A 24,995-nucleotide genomic window follows, 5' to 3' on the forward strand; every position below is an offset into this window, starting at 1 on the left:
GGCGGGACTTGTAGAGTAACGAAGGAGTGAATAAATTAGAAGAGGCGCTCTGAGGCACATCATTTCCCGCCTGTCCACAGTGCATAGAACAGGTGACGTCAGAGACCAGGTAGGACTTGTAGAGTAACAGGTGAATAAATTAGAAGACAAGTTGTACACTGAAATTCTGGTGAATACTATTATAATAAAAGAAGTCCTGAAAACTAGTCTAATCGGTAAACTGATGTCCTTTAAATTCCACTGTAAATGAGAAAATGTAAATTGTCACTAATTTTCTCTTCTGCTGGCTTCTAGGTATATTTATCATTGCCATAGTACACTTTAGGCTCAGATAATCTCACTTAACACAGTATTCTTCTTAATTCTATCATTCTTTTTTCTCCTAATCATAGGTGGTCATGACAATTTAATTGGGGGCGGTTCAAGGTTCGTCTGCAAACCAGGGGCCAGGAACATTACAATCATATTCCACCCTTTGCTCAAGTAAGATGGCATCCAATGTGATTATGTGTTTTATACCATGTTTGTTGTTCAGGAGATGAAAAAAGTTTGTCCATTTTAGTCCTCTTTCGGAAGAACGTTTGAAAACAACCATATGCTACCCGTACTTTTCATTCAGGTAGTATACACCCATATTGCCCTTTTTAATTGGTAATACGGCAATCCATTTAAATGGCCGTAAAGTCCATTGTACCACAGCGTACTGTGAGCAAGACGTAAAAAACTGTAGAGCGTGTCATATTTTCTCCAGTATTTCTATTCCATACGCCCCACAGGAGCCTATGGGAACGTATAAGATGCATGTTGCAGTGTGCAGTATCCATGGAGACAGGAACCAGTGGGAGGTGCATTCTGTCAACCAACAATCAACCAGCCATCATTTGCCAGTCCACTGTATGTTATACAGATACAGTACAGATACAGTGACATAAATGCACATGTGGATGAAAAACGTCACATATACTCGGATTCATATGGCTCAGAAATACACGACTGGAGAAATCAAACATTCATGTGGAAGAGGCCTTACTGTAACAACTCAGTCACATGTTAGTGATACTACATACAGTATATGAAAAAAGTAATCCGCTTTATTTGTGATCGAACATTACTTTGTCAGTCACGTTCTGTTTTCAGCACCAGTGATCACTATGTATAAATTGAAAGGTTGTACAGAAAACAAAAAAACAAACAGAATGTGTGAGTTTGCCAGGAAGATGATGCTTCTTTTCAATACTATAAAAGCATCTTGTAGAACCAAATCCAGGAGATCAACTGGGAGCAGCTATTTAAAGAGAACCCGTCATGCAAAATAACCCCCCTAAACTAAATATATTTTCATAAACTGCCATTAGAGAGCATTGCCTCTATCCCTTCATTGTCCCTCTACATGCCTGTAAACCTAAGCAATGAGGTCCTAAAGCTGTATGCAAATGACCTGTGAAATGTCCAATGAAGCATTAGCATATTCAAGCTGTCCACTCTATTCATGAGTGGGAGGCACAGCCACACCCCCAGTGCTTGACTGACAGCCTGTATAATGGTGTGAGGCTGTATAATGATGTGCTTCCTGGTGCTGGTGGCCACGCCCCCTGAAGCCTGTGTGTGCATGTCTGTGTGTTTAGGAGAGATACAGCAGCTCCAGGCAGCCATGTTACAGCAGAACATGTCAGATTCATGTGTAGCTGATGTCTGTGTCTCTCACCTGTATATTAGGAGGATGCAGCATGTCAGCAGATACAGCACACACACTAGCCATGCTTTACTATACATTACACACAGACATGAGCAGGGGGAGGAGAGGGGAGGGGTAACAGGGGTGACATCACTGCCTCTGACCATGTGACCAGCCTCATTTACATGATAAAGAATAGATGATTTTACAATGAATAATGTATGAAATAACTAGATAAAGGCTGGGATGGGATCCTTGTGAGCTGCTCCAACAGGTAGAGGTGACAGGACTAGTGGCAGAGACCTGATGACAGGTGTCCTTTAAGTTTTTAAGGGAAAGAATCACAGTTCAAAAGTTTACATTCAAACTTTCGTTCTTTACCTCCATTAAAAATTAAAATTTTATGTCATCTGTTATTTTCCGTTTAGGTAGGTAACCAGTATTTTGGAAAAATTATGGTGGCTGCTGCATGGATAACGGATGTTTGCTGATTATAACAGATGACATAAAATTTATATTCATTATAATGGGATTTTTAACTGATATGTTAAACTTCTGTTGTTTTTATCTTTTTTTAATTTATTATTTATTTTTTTTTACAGAGGTAAGGAACAGAGGTTTGAACGGTAGTGTGAACTTAGCCTAACCATACTCGCTATTTAAATGATTAACTTTCCATGTATTTGGTGAACAGTTCTCTTTCATTAGAACAAACTTCATGGCTTCTCTGCTTTTAATTCTTGAGGTGGTCCGAAAGGGGGACACCACAAATTGATGGCTGTCACAATGACTCTTCTTTCAATTACCATATATACTGGAGTATAAGGATTATACTTGGGCATCTAAAAATAAATAAACTCTGTACTCACCTTTCCCACTCCCCTCCCCCCCGAAGCAAGTCCTCTTCTTGATTCCTGCAAGGTCCGTGGGCGCTAGTAGTGCACAGACTGATATTGGCAAGGGGCTGACATCATACTCTGTGCGTGGACAGCGTGTGTGGGACTGGATCAAGTAGTGGAAAGCGCAGAAAGGTGAGTACAGAGTTTATTTTTATGTGCTAGGCAGGGTGCTGGCTGACTATATACTGGGGCTGGCTGACTATATACTGGGGCTGACTGGCTATATAAAGGGGACCAGCTGACTGACTATATACTGGGAACAGAGGGTTGGCCATATACAGGGGACGGGCTGACTGGCCATATACAGGGGACGGGCTGACTGGCCATATACAAGGGACGGCTATGTACTCAGGGCTGGTTATATACTGGGGACTGTCTGGCTATATACTGGGGACTGTCTGGCTATATACTGGGGCTGTCTGGCTATATACTGGGGCTGTCTGGCTATATACTGGGGCTGTCTGGCTATATACTTGGGATGGGCTGGCTACATACAGAGGACGTGCTGTCTGGCTACATACAGAGGACGTGCTGTCTGGCTACATACAGAGGACGTGCTGTCTGGCTACATACAGAGGACGTGCTGTCTGGCTACATACAGGGGACGTGCTGTCTGGCTACATACAGGGGACGTGCTGTCTGGCTACATACAGGGGACGTGCTGTCTGGCTACATACAGGGGACGTGCTGTCTGGCTACATACAGGGGACGTGCTGTCTGGCTACATACAGGGGACGTGCTGTCTGGCTACATACAGGGGACGTGCTGTCTGGCTACATACAGGGGACGTGCTGGCTGGCTACATACAGGGGACGTGCTGGCTGGCTACATACAGGGGACGTGCTGGCTGGCTACATACAGGGGACGTGCTGGCTGGCTACATACAGGGGACGTGCTGGCTGGCTACATACAGGGGACGTGCTGGCTGGCTACATACAGGGGACGGGCTGGCTGGCTACATACAGGGGACGGGCTGGCTGGCTACATACAGGGGACGGGCTGGCTGGCTACATACAGGGGACGGGCTGGCTGGCTACATACAGGGGACGGGCTGGCTGGCTACATACAGGGGACGGGCTGGCTGGCTACATACAGGGGACGGGCTGGCTGGCTACATACAGGGGACGGGCTCGCTGGCTACATACAGGGGACGGGCTCGCTGGCCATATACAGGAGACGGGCTCGCTGGCCACATACAGAGGACGTGCTGTCTGGCCACATACAGAGGACGTGCTGGCTATATACAGGGGGCTGGCTATATACAGGGCACGGACTGGCTGGCTATATGCTTGGGGTCAGAGTCCTTCCTATTTACTGGGGGGCCGTGGCTGGTTTTGTACAGTGGGCTAGCTGGCTATATACTGGTGGCTGTGTGGCTGACTATATTATACTGGGGGGCAGGGGGCTGGCTGGTTCTATACTTGGGGGCAGGTGGTTGGCTAGCTATATACTGGGTGAAGGCTGTGACCAATACATTTCCCACCCTCCGCTTACACTTGAGTCAATAGGTTTTCCCAGCTTGTTTACTCCGGTTGGCTTATACCTGAGTATATGTGGTAATTTAGGTAATGAAATTCAGCTGGAACATGTCTATTTTATTATTAAAAAATGAAAAATTTGAGAAACCTAAGTTTTGATGGATGTTTTCTGCTGCCATAGTGCATTTATTACTGTAGGTACTGTGCTGTGAATTTCTTACATTGATCTGAACAACACATTTTCAGAGGACAATTTAGCTGCAGCGTGCTGTTGGTGCTATTCAGGTCAACGCAGAGAGGGATGGAGAGACCAAAAGAGATGGAGAGATGATTAAGCTTCTATTTTGATCTGATAGAGTTGGAGCGCGGTCAGAGGTTGAGCTGGAAAGGTGAAATTAAATTTAATTTCTCCTCATTTTGAACAATGAGGCAGTCGCCAACTTGGTGTGAGTAATAGAGAGATGCTGACAGGAGGTCAGTCCTTTCAAAGTTTCAACAAAGTTTTTGGTAAACATTGATGAACTACTTAAATGTTCAGTTTACCCATAACCAGAACCAATCTGTTAAAAGCATTGTTTCTATCAGTGCTTAATTCAGTAACATAAACCCACAGAGAGATGTACAGTAGGTGTGCAGTCCCATAACTCAAGTGGAAGCATCACATCAAACATAGTCATATGTTTACAGTTTTTTAAATAAAAGAAACGCCCGGATATTTTAGGACATTTAATGAAGTTACGACTTGTGATGTTATATTAATTTTTAGCATGATTTTTACTGTAAAATTTAGGTTATAATACTATTACTAATTATTATTAATGTACGTTTTACAGGCTTTATGCAATCTATCTGTTATCCTTTTAACCCTTACTTGACCAAGGCTCTTTGGTGTCTGAATGCCCAGGTCAAATTTTGCAGTTCGGTTATGCCCTTTCTTTGGAATAATTTTACATGTCATAACAATTTTTGCTTTTTTTTTTCTTGACATGCAAGACTTTAACTTGATTGTATAGTTGTATTAATCAAATGTATTATCTCTGTAGAATTAGAAGACACATGACTAAAATGTGAAAATAATACACTTTTTGTCATTTTTCACATCAAAGTTTTCTAAGTAGTGAAATTGAAAAAAATAATCTGCAGCATTAATCCATTGCCCTTCTCCACTTTAACCCCTTAAGGCAGTGATGGCGAACCTTTTAGAGACTGAGTGCCAAAACTACAACCAAAATCCACTTATTTACCGTAAAGTGCCAACATGGAATTTTAAGAAGTAACTTATTGCTACCTGTTCTTCCACATCTTTTAATTGTATCGGCCACCTGAGGCCACAAATACAGTTGATAGAAGGGGGGCAAATTCATACTATCATAGTAGCTTTTCTCCAGGTTCTCTAAAAAGAAAGAATGGTTGGTCCACCAGGAGAACCTCCAAAGATAATGCAGTTCTGTCAAAACCTTCTCACTTTTCCCGAAGTTCCAAACAGCCAATAAAGTGTCACTTTAAAATAGTGCTGAGAGCAGCATCTCTTGCCTGGGACTGCAGGAAGATTCAGTGTTTGGCGAACACTGTAATGCTGCGATGGCCTGGGTGCCCGCAGAAAGGGCTCTGAGTGCCACCTCTGGCACCCGTGCCATAGATTCGCCACCACTGCCTTAAGGTATTCAATTTTCAAAGTTCTAAATTCTTTGCTTTTCAAGTAGATAGTTATAGCACTCAAATAACTTTATAAATAACATTTTCAGAATGTCTGTCTTGTGTTGGCATGGCTTTTTATGCATCCTCTCATTTTGCTAGGTTAGCATGGTTCTTAGAACTGTGGGTGCAATTTTTTCACATTTATATGACAATTGCCAAAACCTAAGATATCGGTTTCCCTATGCATTTATTTTTCTTTTCCCCCTTTTCCCTATTTTTCCCCTCCCCACGAAACTCTCCAATACCCCTCAGTACCATATATAACTCCAGTTATTTAACACTGAACAACAATTAGTTTCTCCACTTAGGGGTATGGTACATTAAGGTATGTGCCATAAAAGTCCAATTTCACTTCTGAAACTCTGGGAGAATTGAGTGCTTTTTCTTCCATTTGCTGTCTAAAAATGAAGAAATATTGGCCCACATGTATTAAAGCCCCTCCACCAGTTTTATGTTTGACTGTTCACGTTCTTTTCAGTGTAAACTGCTTGCACATGTATTTATAAATTGTCTGCTACTCATTTGTGGCGCAGCTGCACTATGCCCAACGTGACACAAAATTCTGCCCTGAAAGGGGCGTTTCGGTGCACAGTCGGGCCGTGCATATTTATTGTGCAGCATTAAATAGAATTGTGACGCACTGCACTCTGTGAGAGCACCACAAGGAAGAACGTGCACCACAATTCATGAATCTTGCGCACACTACACAGGTCAGCTGCAACTACTGCGGGGTACACTGTTTTTGATAAATGTGGGCCTTTGTATGAAGTTGGCTTTCTTGTTTTTAGCCTTCTATTTGGTAAAAATGCTTTACTACTTCCAAAAAAGGCTGTGTTTGGCTCCATGTACCTTTCAAATATGTTGATGCTCGGCATTGGCTACTTGCATTGCACATTGCACAGTACAAATATCAGCTAAGGGATTTGAAATACGATACAGCGTATGTATTATACATTACACTCCAGCACCAGGAAAACTTAATTGGTAGTGTTGTAGAGATACTGAGGTTTTTTTTCATGTCCACTTAGTTATATTCTCCTTCAACCTAGGGCCATATGCATAAAAACATCTGAAAATAAACATCTAATTTTTGTAAAGCTTTCAATGTAAAAGTTATGTCATTTTAAAAAAAAATATTTTCTAGTTATATAGTAGGTAAAAACTCTATCAAAGTTATATGAGGGCTTGTTTTTTATGGGTTTTGGTTTAATTTTTTATTAGTGACATTTTGAGGTACATAGAACTGATTGATAAATTTTTGCTGACCATTTGGTGGTGGGAATAAAATATATTCTGACATGTTTACATTTAGGGTGTTCAGGTACACTGATGCTGACAGTGTGGAGCCTCCCATTCTGTATGGCCTAGTACAAAGTAGGAGTAAGGTATATTGGCAATATACTTCAACATAACATTATTGCAGTGTATTCTATGAGCCATCTGGGCATCAAATACCCTAGGACCTGAAAGAATAGTTAAACAAATTTAAAAAATCCTAATTCCTTAGAACACAGATACAAAAAACCATTTACATGTTAGGCATCCCTGAGTCCAAAATACCCAATGTCATTTATCGTCTTTCACCACAGATAATAAATATCATGTTATACTTATGGATTAGGTTGTAATAAGCCAATAGCCATTATGTTTATTTTCTTTAATTTTCTATAACAAATATATATATATTTTGTTAGTAATCCCATATAGAGTCTTTAACATTGAATTATTTGATTGCTTGTATAATGCTCTTCACTTCTAAAAGAGTATTATACTTGTACTGTCTTACTAAGGAAACTGCCTTTTTAACTCTCTTCGATGCCGTCATGGAGTTCACCACGGCACCTATTGCATCCTAATTGGTTCCTGGTATGGAAACTAGCATGTGATAAAGCAGTGCATTGGTGGAAATCTTACTTTTGTCTGCACATGACATGTCTAGGACATGGAATACAAGATCAATGCCCATTTTTGTGCAGCTTACTTTCCTCTAATCGATGGACCAGACACTGAACCGTCGCTGGTATTGGTGGGCAGTGTCACCTGGTTATAATAGGCTTTTAGTTCAAGTATCCACCTAAGTTGCTGATCATTTTGCCTGGCACAAAATATCTTTCTAAAGTAAAACCTTCTGGTATGAAGTACAGTTCTGATGTGCACTTTACTATTCATGACCCAGAAGCACTTGGCTCTGGAGGCCGGTAATGATCAAACATATGTTTTACAGAGCGTTCGGTTACAGATGTCTGAAGCGTGGTGCCAGGGGAATGTTATGTGCTGGGCATTGTCTAAGACTGGCAGCTAGGCTAACAGGCTCTGAATTCACACTGTTGAGCAAAGGAAAGATGCAAGTACACATATCAGCCACATCTTATTAGTATCAATTAAGAATTAACAGGAAGGCAATATACCCCGGACAAATAAGTTCCTCTCTGCTAATCTAAAGTGATTTTATTGTTGTAGGAATAAGAACCTCTGTTACAAAATAATCTATTGAATGGGATAGCACAGAACTTCTGGTATGATGGACAATTCTGTACATAATCTGCCTTCTCATTTATAATTATAAATAGGTTGCCATCTCGTAGTCATCTCTGCCTATCTGTCTGGTTATAATAACTTAGATTGTTAGTTTTCTATATAAATCTCTGAGAGCAGGATAGTAATAGGGTAAACTGATGTGTTTCTGTCTGGTCAACGTATCTGTGCTGAAGCATCATGAGATTCAGAGCATTGGCAATGGATAGAGAGTGAGTGAGTAGCGAATACATAAAATAAGTGCGTAGTGCTACATGTTACCAAGCAGTGCTGTAATGTGATGCTGACATCTTTTGCAAATGGATCTATGTAAAATATGAGAAAATTATTGATAAATTATTATGGACTATTATGTGTTCGGATCTGTGTTACACTTGCAACCATGTACACTCACCGGCCACTTTATTAGGTACACCTGTCCAACTGCTCGTTAACACTTAATTTCTAATCAGCCAATCACATGGCGGCAAGTCAGTGCATTTAGGCATGTAGACATGGCCAAGACAATCTCCTGCAATTCAAATCGAGCATCAGTATGGGGAAGAAAGGTGATTTGAGTGCCTTTGAACGTGGCATGGTTGTTGGTGCCAGAAGGGCTGGTCTGAGTATTTCAGAAACTGCTGATCTACTGTGATTTTCACGCACAACCATCTCTAGGGTTTACAGAGAATGGTCCAAAAAAGAAAAAACATCCAGTGAGCGGCAGTTCTGTGGGCAGAAATGCCTTGTTGATGCCAGAGGTCAGAGGAGAATGGGCAGACTGGTTCGAGCTGATAGAAAGGCAACAGTGACTCAAATCGCCACCCGTTACAACCAAGGTAGGCAGAAGAGCATCTCTGAACGCACAGTACGTCGAACTTTGAGGCAGATGGGCTACAGCAGCAGAAGACCACACCGGGTGCCACTCCTTTCAGCTAAGAACAGGAAACTGAGGCTACAATTTGCACAAGCTCATCGAAATTGGACAGTAGAAGATTGGAAAAACGTTGCCTGGTCTGATGAGTCTCGATTTCTGCTGCGACATTCGGATGGTAGGGTCAGAATTTGGTGTCAACAACATGAAAGCATGGATCCATCCTGCCTTGTATCAACAGTTCAGGCTGGTGGTGGTGGTGTCATGGTGTGGGGAATATTTTCTTGGCACTCTTTGGGCCCCTTGGTACCAATTGAGCATGGTTGCAACGCCACAGCCTACCTGAGTAATGTTGCTGACCATGTCCATCCCTTTATGACCACAATGTACCCAACATCTGATGGCTACTTTCAGCAGGATAATGCGCCATGTCATAAAGCTGGAATCATCTCAGACTGGTTTCTTGAACATGACAATGAGGTCACTGTACTCAAATGGCCTCCACAGTCACCAGATCTCAATCCAATAGAGCATCTTTGGGATGTGGTGGAACGGGAGATTCGCATCATGGATGTGCAGCCGACAAATCTGCGGCAACTGTGTGATGCCATCATGTCAATATGGACCAAAATCTCTGAGGAATGCTTCCAGCACCTTGTTGAATCTATGCCACGAAGAATTGAGGCAGTTCTGAAGGCAAAAGGGGGTCCAACCCGTTACTAGTATGGTGTACCTAATAAAGTCGCCGGTGAGTGTACAAATAGGCCCTTTTCTGAGGTAAAAAATGGGTGGAGAAAGGTTGTCCAACAAACGTGTACTTACCTTCTCCGGAGCTCCTAGACTCCCACACCGCGGCCGTCGGAGTTGTGCCCCTGTTTTGTTGACAACTTCCGCCCACCTGGCACGGCCACGCTGTCCCACTGTTGTATCAGGTGGAGCGCGGAACAGGAGACTGGGAATGCCAAAAAGGTAATTTCACGTGTTTCCATTTCGTCCCCCTCGTGTTTTTCCTGTCTCTGCAGGATGAACTGTGAGAGGCCTCCTCCTCTCTGTAATGGAGGGGGAGGGGAATTACATGACTTTACTTGCCTGGCAGCACTGGGGGTCCTCATTCGGTCTTCCCTCTCTGTCGACCCCACAAAATAGGCTGAGGGGCCTATTTTTTTTTTTTTTTTAGCTTTTCAGTCCACTTTCACTTTCAGCTAAGATAAGGTATAACTCTCTTACCAGTCAGAGACTGTTACTGTATATGAATACAAATTTACTATATAGAATAATATAACTGAAAGAGCAGAGAACAGAAAGGGTTAAACTCCACACTCCCCTTAACAGAATATAAAAAAATATATCTCAAACCACTTTAAATTGTGCCTCATCTGGCTGTTCCATTACTTTCATTGGAAACATAGTCATTGATATATTACCAAGAATGTGTATTGAGCTGTTTTGTTTATTACTTTTGTCTTGTTACTAGATAGTTGAATTTTTAGAGCATCTGAGAACATTGTCACTTAAAGTGTTTCTAACAATTTGCCACTTTAGTGTCTTATCCAAATTGACATTTCTGGACCATATCTGTTTTACAAAACTTGACAGCTTCTAAAAATGTTAAGATAAGTCTTTTCATTCTTCATGACAGCGCCTAAAATCTTTCATCCTCCCTCAGAAAGAAAAAATACTAATATGCAATTCATTTGTCCTAGACAGGCTGTCAAAAAGGTGCAACATTTGATTAGTCAAGATCAGGTTTATAAATCGATTTTGTCCTTTTATGTCTAAAATCTGACAGCATGTTGAAATCCGCATATAGCTGTATAGCAGTGCCCCGGGGAGCCAGCTGTGCCAACACACCCTGGTACTAAAGGAATTTTGTGAAATCATTTTAATTCCGTAAAATCTTCTGTGTGTTGCACTATATATGCAAGATAAAGCATATATAAATATTATTTTGTCATTCGTTCATTCCTACAATATGAAATCTTTTTTATGTCTTATTTTTAAAAATGAAAGCATTATCCCATTGTGTCTGGACTCCAGATCCTATTGTAATATCTATTTGGGCAAAAAGTAAGAATATTACAAGCATGTTTTTATGGAAGCTGAACATGTAGCCATGATAGCCTATCCATGTCTATTTCGTGGAGGACTTCCTGACCTCAGGCCAGAACTGATTCGGTCTCCTTCCTCTGTATTTATAGTAGGCCAGATAGATGATCAATGTTGAGGGGATGTGTCCGGACAGACCATAGAGCACCGGTAGGTTGGTAGACCAAGATGAGTGAGTGCAGTACACCACTGGGAAGATATTTTTGTATGAGTGTGAGTAGCTTACTCTTCATCCCTACACAAACCTCAGTGTGAAGAGAAAGTGAGTAAAATTCCTTGTGACGTAGAAAAGATATGTAATTTTGGTGTACAGCATGACAGTATTGATCTGTCTGATTAGGCAAGTCAATGAGGTTTCAGCATGATAATCAGGTTAGTGATAATGGATCAGATAAGCCATGTCCTAAGCAGAGCACAGCTCATAAATTCACTGAGAGAGGAATCCCTTTAACCCCTTATCACCGAAACTAGTTTTCAGCTCAATGACCAGACTCGATTTTTCAAATCTGACATGTCTCAAGATAATTGGTTATAACTTCGGAACGCTTTAAGATATCCTGGTGATTTTGAGAATGTTTTCTCGTGATACATTGTACTTCATGTTAGTTACAAAATTTAAGTGATAAGTTTTGCGATTCGTTCTGAAAAAAAGTGAAAATTTGGCAAAAGTTTGTAAAAATTCTTCTTTTTCCAAGTTTGAAATGTTCTGCTTTCCAGACAGGAAGTAAAACTACCCAAAAAGCTTGATAATTAACATTTACGGAATGTCTTCTTTATGTTGAGATGATATTTTATGCATCCTCTCACTTTTCTAGGATGTTATGAGGTGCAGAACTTTAGGTGCGATTTTTTTTCTAATTTTCATGAAAATTGCCAAAACTCACATTTTGAGGGACAACTCCGCTTCCAAGTGACTTTGAAAGGCCTAAATAATAGTAACACCCCATAAATTACCCCACTATAGAAGCTTCACCCCCCAACATATGTAAAACAACTTCTATTAAGTCCATTAACCCTTTAAGTGTTTCACATGGGTTAAAATAATATGGACCTGCGATTTAGAAACTATAGAATTTTTTTGGAAAATACATTCATTTATGCCAAACTGAGTTTCAGAATAAATTAAATGATGAAACGCACTGCAACGTTTGATGCCCAATTCCTCCCGAGTGTACTGATACCCCATATGTGGTGGTAAACTGCTGTACGGGCGCACGGCCGGGTATAGAATGAATGGAGGCGCAATTCAAAGCAGATTTGTATTGTCACATTGTACGACCTATAAATTTTTAATTTTTTTTGGTAATGCGAACATATGAGTGCTTATTTTTTACGGGATGAGATACAATGTATAGATAATTCATTTTGGGGGTGTATAGCTTATTCATGAGATTTTATTAACTATTTCAAGGGGGACACAAGCAAAATCATCAATTTTTATTTTGGATTTTTAGCATTTTTTTTTCCTCCGCTCACCGTAACATGAAAATAATATTTTATCTTTATTCTCTGGTTCACTATGATTGCTTTGATACCTCATTTATATAGTTTTTCTTATCTTTGCCCAATTTTCCTGAGCAAAACCAATTTTGGAGAATATCGCATTGTTCTTACGATTGACAACTTTTTAGGGCCATAACTTCTGTATTTTTCAGTTGTCAGACCTGGTTGAGGGCTTATTTTTTTGCGAAAAGAGTTGTTCTTTTCAGTTGTATTATATTAGGGAACGTAACTTTTTTTGATCACTTTTTAGAACATTTTTTGTGATGGTGTTTGATGAAAAATTGTGTATTACGGGAAGTTTTTCGAGGTTTTTTTTTTTTACGTCGTTCACCGAGCTGCTCAGTTACTTACAGCCGGGTCCTGCCAGGAAGGCAGAACCCGGTGGGTAGAGGAGCTGGAAGCCCCGGGTCACTCGTCGGAACCCGGGGCTACGGCAGGAGGGATCGGATCCCCCTGTAAGCACACCGGGGGGGGGGGTCCGATCCAGGGGGGACACACTTGAACGCCGCGGTGATGCTTGACCGCGGCGTGTAAGGGGTTAAACACCCGGGATCTGAGTTTTTCCGATCCCGGGTGTTAGTGCCGGGTCTGGGCTGTAAGATCACAGCCCGACACCGGCACCAGCGAGACCCGGTGTCACGAAATCTTCGTAGAAAGGCGTACGCGTCAGAAGAAGTACCCATAATGACCGCCGTAAAAAGCCGATACGGCGGTCATTAAGGGGTTAAGCATATTTGAGGTTTAATTTAAAAAAAAAAAATAAAAACTTTCTATTCACATTTAGATGTCTTTACATGCATCGTTAATATTGTCTCCACATCATCTGCTTGTCTTCCAATGAAAGGACATAGATTCTCTTCTTCTCTTCTACATAATTTGCATTGTTAAAAAGTGTAATTTTTCTATCAGACAAAAAAATACCTATTGATTTGTTTTTTTCCTTAAATACCTGTCACCAAAATTTTATCATCCTGACTAACAATGCCTACTGATAAAGGGTTACAAGTCCTCCCCACATCACCTAAAATGAGCTGCCAGTGAAGAGCTTTACCTTAATTACAGCCATTTCTTTTATTTGCAAATTAACTTTCCTGACTCTTCTCCTCTCCTAGGCTGCCAGAGAACCTCACCACATTTTGCTGACTGACAGCTCTGTGTCTCTTCAATTCACTGCCCTGCCCCCTTATATTTAGTGACTGTCTGCTAATATTCAAATACAGACAAATAAAGCGCTATTTCCTTATGGGAAATATCGTGTAAATTTTGTTTTGCCTCGTGTTACATTCATGTCACGTGACTAGAGTGACATCATTGCAGGTCCTTTAGCCTTCTAACAATGGCAAACTATATACCATGTATGTGATCACATAAAATCACAGCAGCCTCCATGGAGGATGGAGAAGAGTAGAAGTCCGTGGAGGCTTCAAGTGGTCAGATACATACATACATGGAGCTTGCTATTGTTAAGAGGCTAAAGGACATGAGATTATGTCACTGTGGTCACATGACCTCAACTACTAAATAGTAAGGAGGCATAAGGCAAGGGGAAGAATAGATGGGAGGGGTCGGCTGAGCAGAACACACACCCTCTGATGCCGGGTAATATAAAATAAAATGCGATTTATGTGGATGTAAGCTCAACAATGTTTAGCTAAAAAAAGGGAGGCAGTTAGTTAATAGGGCTCTATAGGAACCTGTATATGTGCAAATGTGGTGACGTGTTCCCATAACATTGAAGTAAGTGGCAAGTGGATACAAAAGAATGTTCTTTTTTGGCCTTTATTTGTCCCAATTTTTGGGGTCTATTTAATAGATCCACTAAATCAGCAGCTCTCAACTTGTGGGTCGCGACCCCAGGGGTCGCCTAAATTCATTGAAAAATAGATATTTCGGATGGCTTTAGCCATGAACACCATAATATGTAATGTGTAAATATAGCCTGTTGGAGAGAATTCAACATGTAAACTCCTCTATGATGATTTGACTTGGAAAAGATAGATCTTACCTTATGCTAAAAACACAAATCTCCCTGTGTAAATGTAGTCCCTCTAGTGCAGTGATGGCGAACCTTTTAGAGACCGAGTGCCTAAACTGCAACCCAAAACCTTATTACTTATCGCAAAGTGCCAGTACGGCTATTTAACCAGAAAACTGACGGTTTAGTTTAGAATCAATTTACACAGGTTACAGCAGTCCTATACACACTGAAACGCCACTTTTACACCATTTTACATCACATAAAAGAGTAATAAAAAGTTATCAAAAGGTCACGCAGTCCTCAAAATGGTAGCAATGAAAACAACGGCTCATTAAGCAAAAAAACCCAAATCTCCCCAGCTCCGTGCACTAAAGTTATTAGCGTCACAAGATGGCGAAACTATTTTCTTTTTCGTACACTGTTTTGATGATAGAAAAAGCATTAAAACACAATAAAACCTACAAATCTGGTATCACTGCGATAGGACCGAACCAAAGAATAAAGGACACAAATGATTTGGAGCGCACAGCGAAAGTATTAAAATCCAGCTTCCCAGTACACGACATGGAATAATAAATGAGAAGTAAAATATGTTACGCAAAAAATAAGCCCTCACACAGGTATATATAAATGCACATATAAATTTATAATATAATATGCATATACATAAATACATAAATAAAAATACATATGCTACTTACTCTTGCTCAGGTGTCTGTTGTTCCAGGGGGGGGGGGGGTCGGGGTGCAGCATCTGGAGTTCGTTTCAGTGTGGTTATGAGGCATGAGTTTCAGGGGAGGGGGTGATGGGGGGCAGTGACCGGAGTTGAGCGGGGGGAAGGGGGGGGGAGTGAGAGCGGCCGGAGTCCTTGCGGGGGGGGGGGGGCGGCGGGTTGCGGTAGCGGGCATAACAGGCTGGGGTTCGGGCGCGCCGGGGGGGGCTTGTTGTAGCGGGCGCAGTTTGGGCCGTGAGTTTCGGCCCGGTTGCGGGCGGAGTTTTATGGGAGGTGCGGGAGCGGGCAGGATGGATGCGCCGAATTAAAAAAATAAATACACTCACCTCAGACTCGTTCCTCCGGCTGATCACTGCAGCGCACACGGAGTAAGGTGCCCAGCGCTGGCAGCGTAATGACATCATTTCGCTGCCAGCGCGGGGATGCTTACCGTCCTGTGCGCTGCAGTGATCAGAGTGACAGCAGGCAGTGTCAGCGCCCTGCTCTGTCATGGCTGTTAGCATTATCGGAGCGCAGCTCCGATACTGCTAACAGCCATGACAACCAGGTGTGGACAGTGGTTGTCCGCACCTGGCAGTGGTTGGGAGGATGGGGCGCGTGCCAGCAGTGAGGGCTCTGCGTGCCCTCTCTGGCACGCGTGCCATAGGTTCGCCATCGCTGCTCTAGTGTATGTACTGTAAAGATTACAATTTCACCACGTTATGAAGGGATTATCAGGTTAAAATGCATTCTTTATACGGAATGATTTGTATGTCTGATTAATCACCAAATCATAGGCATTATGCAAGTAATTTTTCATGCCTTCTCAAAGACTTGAGTTTCCTGGCGAATCATTTCACTGTGAAAATAGGCATTTCTTCTCTTTGGGAGCAGCAATCTATGTTTGTTTACATGTAGTGTCCATAAAAGTAAAATACCAAGCTTTCAGGTTGTATTATATACTGCCAAGTCACCATATGTACTGCCTTGTATATGTCATTTGCTTATATTATTGTGTGGCTTGCCTAGCGATAATTGAATTTTCCACCCCTTAATTATATTTTTATATGGTAAACTCCATTTCTCAGATATACAGTTTATTTAGTGAGAAAGTGACGGGTGTAGTTTTGGAGGACAGGTGTCTGACGTACAGACAAATGAAGCGTGTTTGGTAGCAGTGACCTAAGGGTTAAGGTAGACATGTAGTGAGTAGGAATATTTTGTTCTGTCTGTGCTGGTCTAGCTAGCATAGACCCGTTTGTAACTTCCATACTGAGTCTGCTTACTATGGAGTAGGGGTAGGCTGGTAGTGGGACGCCTACTCCATCGGAGATTTGGTCCTGGGTTGTAGTTGAGCCCACAGGTACAGGTCACTGGAATTGTTAGAGCCTGATATATACTTCAGGTTGAATCAGTAGGTGAAGCACTACCTAGGTATCTGAATGCTGGACTGAGGTTGATCCAGACCTGTGAAGTTGAAATGTGCGTCGGGTGGGCGCCAGGCAGTGTGTCTACACTCTTATATCTTTCTGTGTGAAGGTATATTTTATTGAAACTGTTGCAATTTAATATTACATTTGTAATGCACCAGTTATTTTTCCTTAGGATTTGTGAACATTGAGCTACATAGCCTATACTTGCATGATATTCATGTGAGATATGGTGTTGGGGATAATGTAGTAGCTGTATTGTGAAGCAATTTATTTCTTCAAGTCTTTCACACTCGAATATATACTATATATTGTGCATAATTGTATATGGCCACACTGCCTGTATCTTCTGTATATCTTGCGTTCCTCTCTCTGAATACACTTTTTGTGTGACATTCATGTTTAATGTGACATTCAATAAAGGAAACTATTTTATTTACTGCTGTTGTGGCCCACATCTTTATGAGGTTTCATACAGTAAAGGTAACTAAGTGCCTCCAAGAGTGGGTGCCTGGCAGCCAGGTGCATGTAAAGACAGGGAGCTGTAATAGTGTTAGTACTCAGGCGAGTAGGTTTTGTTTTTGTTTATGCTGAGGCTGAATTTATGCTGTGTGCAAATAAAAGACTTGGTTTGGAGTGTAACCTACATGTGTCCGTGCTTCCTGCATTACTACCTAGCAGCTGCCAGAGGAGTCTTGATGTCCATTCACTATACAGAAGTATGTCTATAATGTAATAAAGCCTTTAGATTTTCATGTTGATTGAATTTCACAATAAAGGTCACTTTCATCTACTGGTTGACCAGATCAATAAAGAATAGTTTGTATTTGTCCATTTATGAGACATTTACTAATCAGTCACCTTTTTTATCACCTCTATGGATTGTTATTAACCCCGGTAAAGGGAAACTGATTTGGCCGAGAAGCATTATAGGTTTTCTAGTTACACTTTACTGATGGGTCATCTGTGATCCCTTCTCAGTAAAGACATTTATTGTCTTTGAAAATATACAATATATCATTCTAAAGGGCATATGCCACAACATGGTACATCTTTTTCTCATCTTCATTTATCTTCCTTTAAAATTAATTGTATTTTTCTCAATAAATCCATTTTCATTACCTTAACTATCCCTCCTGTAGTGAAGACTAAGTTGTGTGGAACTTTGATGGAGTTGTAGGTAGGCTGATGAGCTGTTGACATACGCATGGCCAAAAGAAATGGCTGAACATATCTGTATACTCTTAATGTAATTTGAAATAAACAACCAATGACCAGTTGGTATCTCTGTGATCACATTAATTTTTGTATGTAGTTATATCTAACCAAAACCAGTTGTGGCCTCCCTAGAGGGAGGGAGAACGCTCCTGGTCTTGTCTCACAATAACTGCAGCAAAACCTGATTAAAGATCATAAGCAGAAATTAAGCTGAAACTCTTCCCCAGACATGAACTGTATGGCATAATCCACAAGTGCTGGATACCAGAGTGCACCGGAAGCTAAGTACAGCTTTATTATTTTAGGCAGCCCGCTCCCGGCCACATATATATATATTTTTTTAAACTCGGACGATCCCTTTAAGGAATTAGCTTTGACTGGAGTGTACCTTTAAATAAAGACACAGTGTAATTTGTCATATGTTGATATTCTAAGTTTGCGTCTATCTAGTTATCTATCTATTTAAGATACCGAAGATAATAAACAGTATTGTGAAATTCAAACCTCATCCGATGTCAGATGCAGGAACTTTTTGTAAATAGTACTTTAAGGCTTTTGACTGCCTAATTTACAACTAACACAAAGCTCTTCTATATTACAGAGCCACAACCCATTAATTGTTTACTCATTGTGAAGAACATCATTGTCATTTGTGATGGATACTGGAATACAGAAGCAAAATAGAAAAAAAAGTTCTCATGGTGTAATACAGACAGATTGATAGTTGCTGAATCATACATATTAATATATTTTACCACGCATGAGTGGCTATTTTCTTGAAGGGACTCTGAGAATGAAATGTGCTTAGCTAAACGAGCACTTAAATTGGTAGCACTTTGTAATATATGCAATTTAAGTCCCCAATCTAAGTTCTCAGGGACCATAGTGGAAGAGATGTGAAGAAGCAACTTTTGCAATGGGAAATTACCTTATCGTTCACATATTACACTTTTATTTTAGGGGTGGGTTTGTCTATGTCAATGTGCAATTTTTTTTATATATCGGAGTAGGTGTGCCTTCTGCCATTTTTAAAGATATTTCTGAAAAGTTAAGTTTTAGGTGTTAATAATTCCGCAGTTAGCTTTTCTCTTTTACTATTACTCAAAGTTGAAATTGCCTGAGAGTAATAGCGGCTCAGCTACAAATTTGCTGACCAGTAGTCTTAAATATCACCCAGTGCCTGTGGCAGGTAAAAATGGCCTATACCTGTTGTCTTTACAATTCCAGACTGCTGTCAGCGGACTGTTTACCCAATAGCCTTGTTAGCGCTCTTTCTGATGACTGTCATTGTTTTGTAAGTCCTCAACTGTGTTCCAACTGGATTTTCAGTGACCAACCATGGTGTCCATAGTGATATATGATGCAAGGAGTCCATTCCTCAACACTGTATTAATGATTAAACTTTGCTGCTGTGGATTAGCTGGGAAGAAGAGTCCCCTAGTATAATATATATCTTTGATGCAATAAGTTCCGGCAATGTGGTCAGTCTGTGAAATCCAGCCACTACAGTTCTGTGATTCATGGAGCAATTACACTAGTCTTTTTTGGCCCTCATTTGTATGGCAAGTCCAAGGTGTCTTTGGGCCATGAAGTTGTTAAAATTCATCAATTGCACAGTGGATCATTCAGATCCCATGTGGGTTGTAGATTGTTGTAGGTGCAAGTCAACTTCATTTCATGAGTATTAGTGGCTAATTAATGCAGTATGTAATTGAGGAGTCAAAGGACTAGTTAATTGCTTAAAAACATTGGCATTTCATCTCAAAATATTGATGTAAGCCACTTGATATATTGGAGAGAACTAGAATACTTGGGGGTAACCCAACACAAATTTTGCACAATTTGTGGCCAGATATCAGTTCCCATAGAAGCTTGGCTTGGCTTGGCTGCAGTGAGGTCACCACATGTTTCACCATACCATGCGGTCCAGGGGTAAAATCTGAAGCATGCTTTTTTCTCCCGTGTTTACAACAGGGCCCCATGCCTCGCTATGGTGAGTAGTGCCCATCCCTCCATCTCTCCAACCCAACCCGACCCAGGTGTAACACACATTCATGTTAAAGTAGCCTTAGAACTCACTGTTGGGCTACAATGTGGATGGATAAGTAGCTGCACATACCAGGATATTGGAATTATTGAAAAATGCTTTCATGCATTTTAGCATTTTTGCCCATCCTAATGGCCTGGAAATATAAGGATAATGAATGTGTACATGTAGTTTGCTCATGTTCTGAACCCCATGCAGTGGTGGTGTCTGTCACAGCTCATCAGTGATCTTCATTATACAGCTCAGAAATGGCTTTCAGCTCCTTTGTAAGACCTGCTTGCTCATTTCCTGGGGTCTGCTCTCATGTCCAAGGCACTGCTTGCATTCCGAATTCTTCTTTCAAGCCTGGAAGCAGTCCCCCCTGCAGGGCTGAGAGGAAAAGCAAGATGTCAGATCACACTTGCCATGTCACTGTCATTTGTAACATCATTCAGAAGGATAGCGTTGCCTCTAACAGCCTTTAACAACCTTCCTAAAGCTTATCTTCTCAGTGCTGCAGAAACGGAATGGAAGGTGACAGCTTGTTCTGGATCTCAGCTGAATGGGAATGTGTGTGTACGCTGTCCCAGGGCAAGCTTTTCTCACAGCTGCACAAGTCACCTTACTGGGTCATGGAAAGCGTGACTGACAGCCCACCTGTAAAACTCATCACTCTGATTTCTATTATATCTTTGTGTATATCACTTTGTGTAAGCAATGCAGATCTAGCAAATCCTTCTTGAAATGCAATTACAAGGGCTATTATTAACCCATCCATGCAATTGGTAAGTTTTGTGAGTCAGAGAGATTAATTATCTCTATTTCAAGATATATATATTAGTCCATTGTAATCATGTCTACACACTGTTTTCCTTGTTGTTCTGCTTCTAGCTCATTCCTCTCTGTTTATGATCTAGAATAACTGTTGGTCAGTTTAGGGGCAAAATGTCAGATATTGATGACCTATCCTGCGTATAGTCTATCAATTATAACCCTGGCCAATGCCTTTAACAAAGCATCACGTAACCACAAGGTCAACTTACCTCTATTAGCTTTTATGGGCTTGCTAAATGCTGTTTGCACATCAAAATAGTTTTCTATGCGAGAGCTGCTGCTAAAAATTGCTGTATTGGCAATTGATGATAATCTGAAGAAAATGTAATCCACATGCCGTGACAAAAACCTGCACTCCTGGAGCTTTTTATATCTGCAGTACAATGTAAAAGTTGAAGGTAGCAGGTACAGTGGGAGAGCCCATAAAGATTACCTGTCCCAAATTGTCTTTGAGACATGCTGCTTTTTTAGGGGATCCATGAACAGAATGTAGACAGTGTTATGTAGAGCTGTGTAGCTATACCTGTGTATATAAAGAAGCAGAAAGACTGTGAAAAAGGAATTTGTAATCCGGGTTTGCAGTTGTGGCAAGTGCTCTGGTGGGTCTTTCAGTCTGAAGAGCTTTCTTCTCTTTGCGGTGAACAGTTCCACAGCCCCTCCCCTTTGCTCTCAGTGACTGCTGTATGTATACAACTCCATTCCTGATACAGGCCGACTCATGACAGAGAGGAGGTGCAGTGGAGCAGAAGAGTGCAGAAAGCTCTTCAGGCTAAAAGACACACCCAGACTTTGCAAGAGCTGGATTACAATTCACTTTTCACAGTCCTGTCACTATTAACAACATACACAAAGGTATAATTCCACAGCACTTCTTGTCTGCTACCTAATAATAACTGCCGCTTTGTATGGTTCACCTATGAAGCCCCTTAGAGTCTTACTAACACTATCATTTGCCATTGGTTCACACACGGTGTGTATGTTTTTCGTTGTTATATTTCAGTTTTCCATAACACATTATTTATTTTACTATGATTTTTACAGGTTTCATGCTACCAGTAGATATTTATCATAGGATGCATTGAAAGATCCCATTGAGCACCCTAAATGACACATGACTTGTCTAATCATTTATAACATTTTGTCATTAGGATATAATAGGAGCTTTAAGCCTATGACTTTCAAAGGGGACTTTATTTGTCAATAGTTGCCCCAATATACATGTTTGTGAACAGTGACACAGACTCCTATGCAGAGTTTTGCCTTGTATTTCAGAGTCCATTAGGCACATCTATTAAAAACAACAGGACAGCAGCCACAATAGTTTATTTTATTAGGCTGCCCACAGCAGGGCTTCTGCTCTCAGACAATAGGCGGCATGATGCCTAATGTGCACAGTGGGCATAAAAGAGACAGGGGTGATTCACAGGCAGAATAGATGTTTTTCTTAATGTCACACTAAGCTAACAGTGGGGAAAAAGGGAAAATACTTGTAAACTTCCAGTTTCAATTACTGCATTTTCAGTTTTTGCATTGCAGTTAATAAATGTACTGATACACATGGCATAAATAGATGCTTATTTTCAGAATTAATAGCACATTGATATTTTTATCTTATAATGTTTATGAAAATGATCCTTTACCCTCTGAAAATATTATAACAAAATAATGGAAATTACCGTAGTTATTTGTTCTTTTTGGACTTTAACCAGATTAGCATAACGTGAAGCAAACCTATCACCAGGAATTTCAGGAATGCCATTGTCAACATTTTGATTCATTTCAGAATAGTTTGATTTGCATAACCTGGCTCCCTGCCAGCAGCATGTGGTGAGTCCCGGGGGAGGGGCAGGTGCAGCCTGTGTGTACCTGTATCTCTTCATGCATTTTTCTTCTCCTCCACATCATCCCCATACACTACTGAAATGATTCAGCTACTGACAAAGGCATTTTTTAAAAATCGGCATAGCATATGATATTGGAAGCTATAAATTACATTCCTGGCGACAGGTTCCCTTTAACCCAATAACGCGGGGGCCGTAATAGTACGGTGTGTGTTAAGTGCGTGTCCATGGAGAATGAATGAGGAGAATACTGAAGTATGGCAGTATATGGTAGGAACAATCAGACAACCTAAGGTTAAAGTAACCTAGGGGGTCTGAAAAATAGTAAAAGTAAAAAAAAAAAAAAAAAAATTATAATAAAAAAACCCAAAAAATTCAAATTACCCCCTTCCCCTAGAACTGATATAAATAAACAGTAAAAATCATAAACACATTAGGTATTGCCACGTCCAAAAATGCCCGATCTATGAAAATATATTAACGGTTCTTCACTGCGTTTAACCCCATTAAATTAAATGGCACCCGAAGTTGAAAATGGCACATTTTTGTCATTTTGAAATATATAAAAAATTCAATAAAAGTGATCAAAAGGTCATACAGTTTGAAAAATTGTAGCATTGAAAACATCAAAAGTCGCAAATAATGACACCACCCACAACTCTGTACACCGAAGTATGAAAAAGTTATTAGCGCCAGAAGACGGCAAAATCTCCCACCAAATTTTTGTACAGGAGGTTTTAATTTTTGTAAATGTGTGAAAACATTATAAAACCTATACAAATTTGTTATCCCCGTGATCGCACCGACTGAAAGAATAAAGTAGACATGTCATTTGGAGCGCACAGTGAAAGCCGTAAAATCCAAGCCTACAAGAAAATGGTTCAAATGTGGTTTTTCACCGTTTTCACTTCCTTTGGATTTTTTTACGCTTCCCAGTGCATGGCATGGAATATTCAATACCATCTCTATGAAGTGCAATTTGTTACGCAGAAAACAAGCCCTCATAGAGCACTTTACGAGTAAAAATAAAAAAGTTATAGATTTTTGAAGGTGGGGATTGAAAAATGCAAGAAAATGGAACACATAGAACACAAAAGGGCCAGGGCATTAAGGGGTTAAATTCTTGTGTCCCAATGCTAAAAAATCTGTTCCTGCACCCTTGCCCACAGTTCAAAATTTCTAAAAACCGTAGAGAGGAAGTGCCAGGTAGTGCTATGGTTAAAATGTCAATTTTCTCTCTCTTGGGCTTGATGTTAGGTCAGATATTTATTTAAAAGCCAACTTCCTATTGGTGGCACTAAAATTGCCAATTGTATTTGAGAATTTTTTTTAGGCTGTGAGTATATTTAATATTGGTTGTCAGTGTGTAAGGTTAGTAGTTGCTGCCTGGAAGGACTTGAATCTATGGAGTTTTTCTATTATGGATATTTTGGAAATTATGGAAATTTCAAAATTTTTTTTAAAATATTTTTTATTCTTTTTAACTGCACTAGTTGGACAAAACCTTTTCTTAAGCTTAGAATAAATTGGGAAGTGTAACATTACAGCAGAAGTAAACTGAATTCTTTTTCTCTGTATTTTTTGTGCTACCCCTAGAGCTCGATGGTGACTTTCTGTAATAGACACTTCTAAAACTACTAAACTGACGTTTCGCCGTTTGTGTTAACATCTACAAATTTGTTTTGTCGCTATGCTGATGGAGGCAATGCTAGGGCAGATACATTTATGACAACCCTCTTGCACATCCAAATTAAAGTCTTTTTTTTTGTTTGTTTTTTTTATTGTCATTTAGACATGTTCTATTTTTTTCAGAGGACTGATTTAAAATGGATTGGTAAACCTTGTTTTTTTGTGTGTTTCAGAACTTGAGTTTGTCATTGATTGAGAATGGAGATTAAATAGCATTTTTTTAGGTCTCCCATTTTTGCAGAGATATTTTATTAAAGATATACTGTGTGTCCATGTGTATACGATTCTAAAATGACTGTAGCCTTTCCTAGTTATGCCATTCTGTGTATTCTTTGTGCTGCGTAATGAATTCTCTAGAAAAGTCTGACACAAAACATATTTGTATTCTACAATGTGGTTCCATTACTCTTGTTTATCTACACACTTCTGGAGCCACCAAAAAGCACAACATATAGGTTATGCATTGATATATAACATTGGTTTATATAAAACATTCAGTTTGTCCCATACATGTAATCTG

The 24,995-nt window shown here is 40.4% G+C and overlaps 1 protein-coding gene across 1 annotated transcript in view; it reads left to right on the top strand.

Moving 5' to 3' along the window:
• EXOC4 (exocyst complex component 4) overlaps window positions 1–24,995 on the top strand; it is a 261,581-nt gene that overhangs the window by 97,780 nt on the left and 138,806 nt on the right. The window contains exon 10 of the mRNA XM_072147478.1: window positions 393–483. Within this exon, the coding sequence (XP_072003579.1) occupies window positions 393–483 (91 nt within the window). The remainder of the gene's footprint in view (window positions 1–392; window positions 484–24,995) is intronic.

This window comes from Engystomops pustulosus, chromosome 4, assembly GCF_040894005.1.
Source record: "Engystomops pustulosus chromosome 4, aEngPut4.maternal, whole genome shotgun sequence".
NCBI lineage: Eukaryota > Metazoa > Chordata > Amphibia > Anura > Leptodactylidae > Engystomops > Engystomops pustulosus.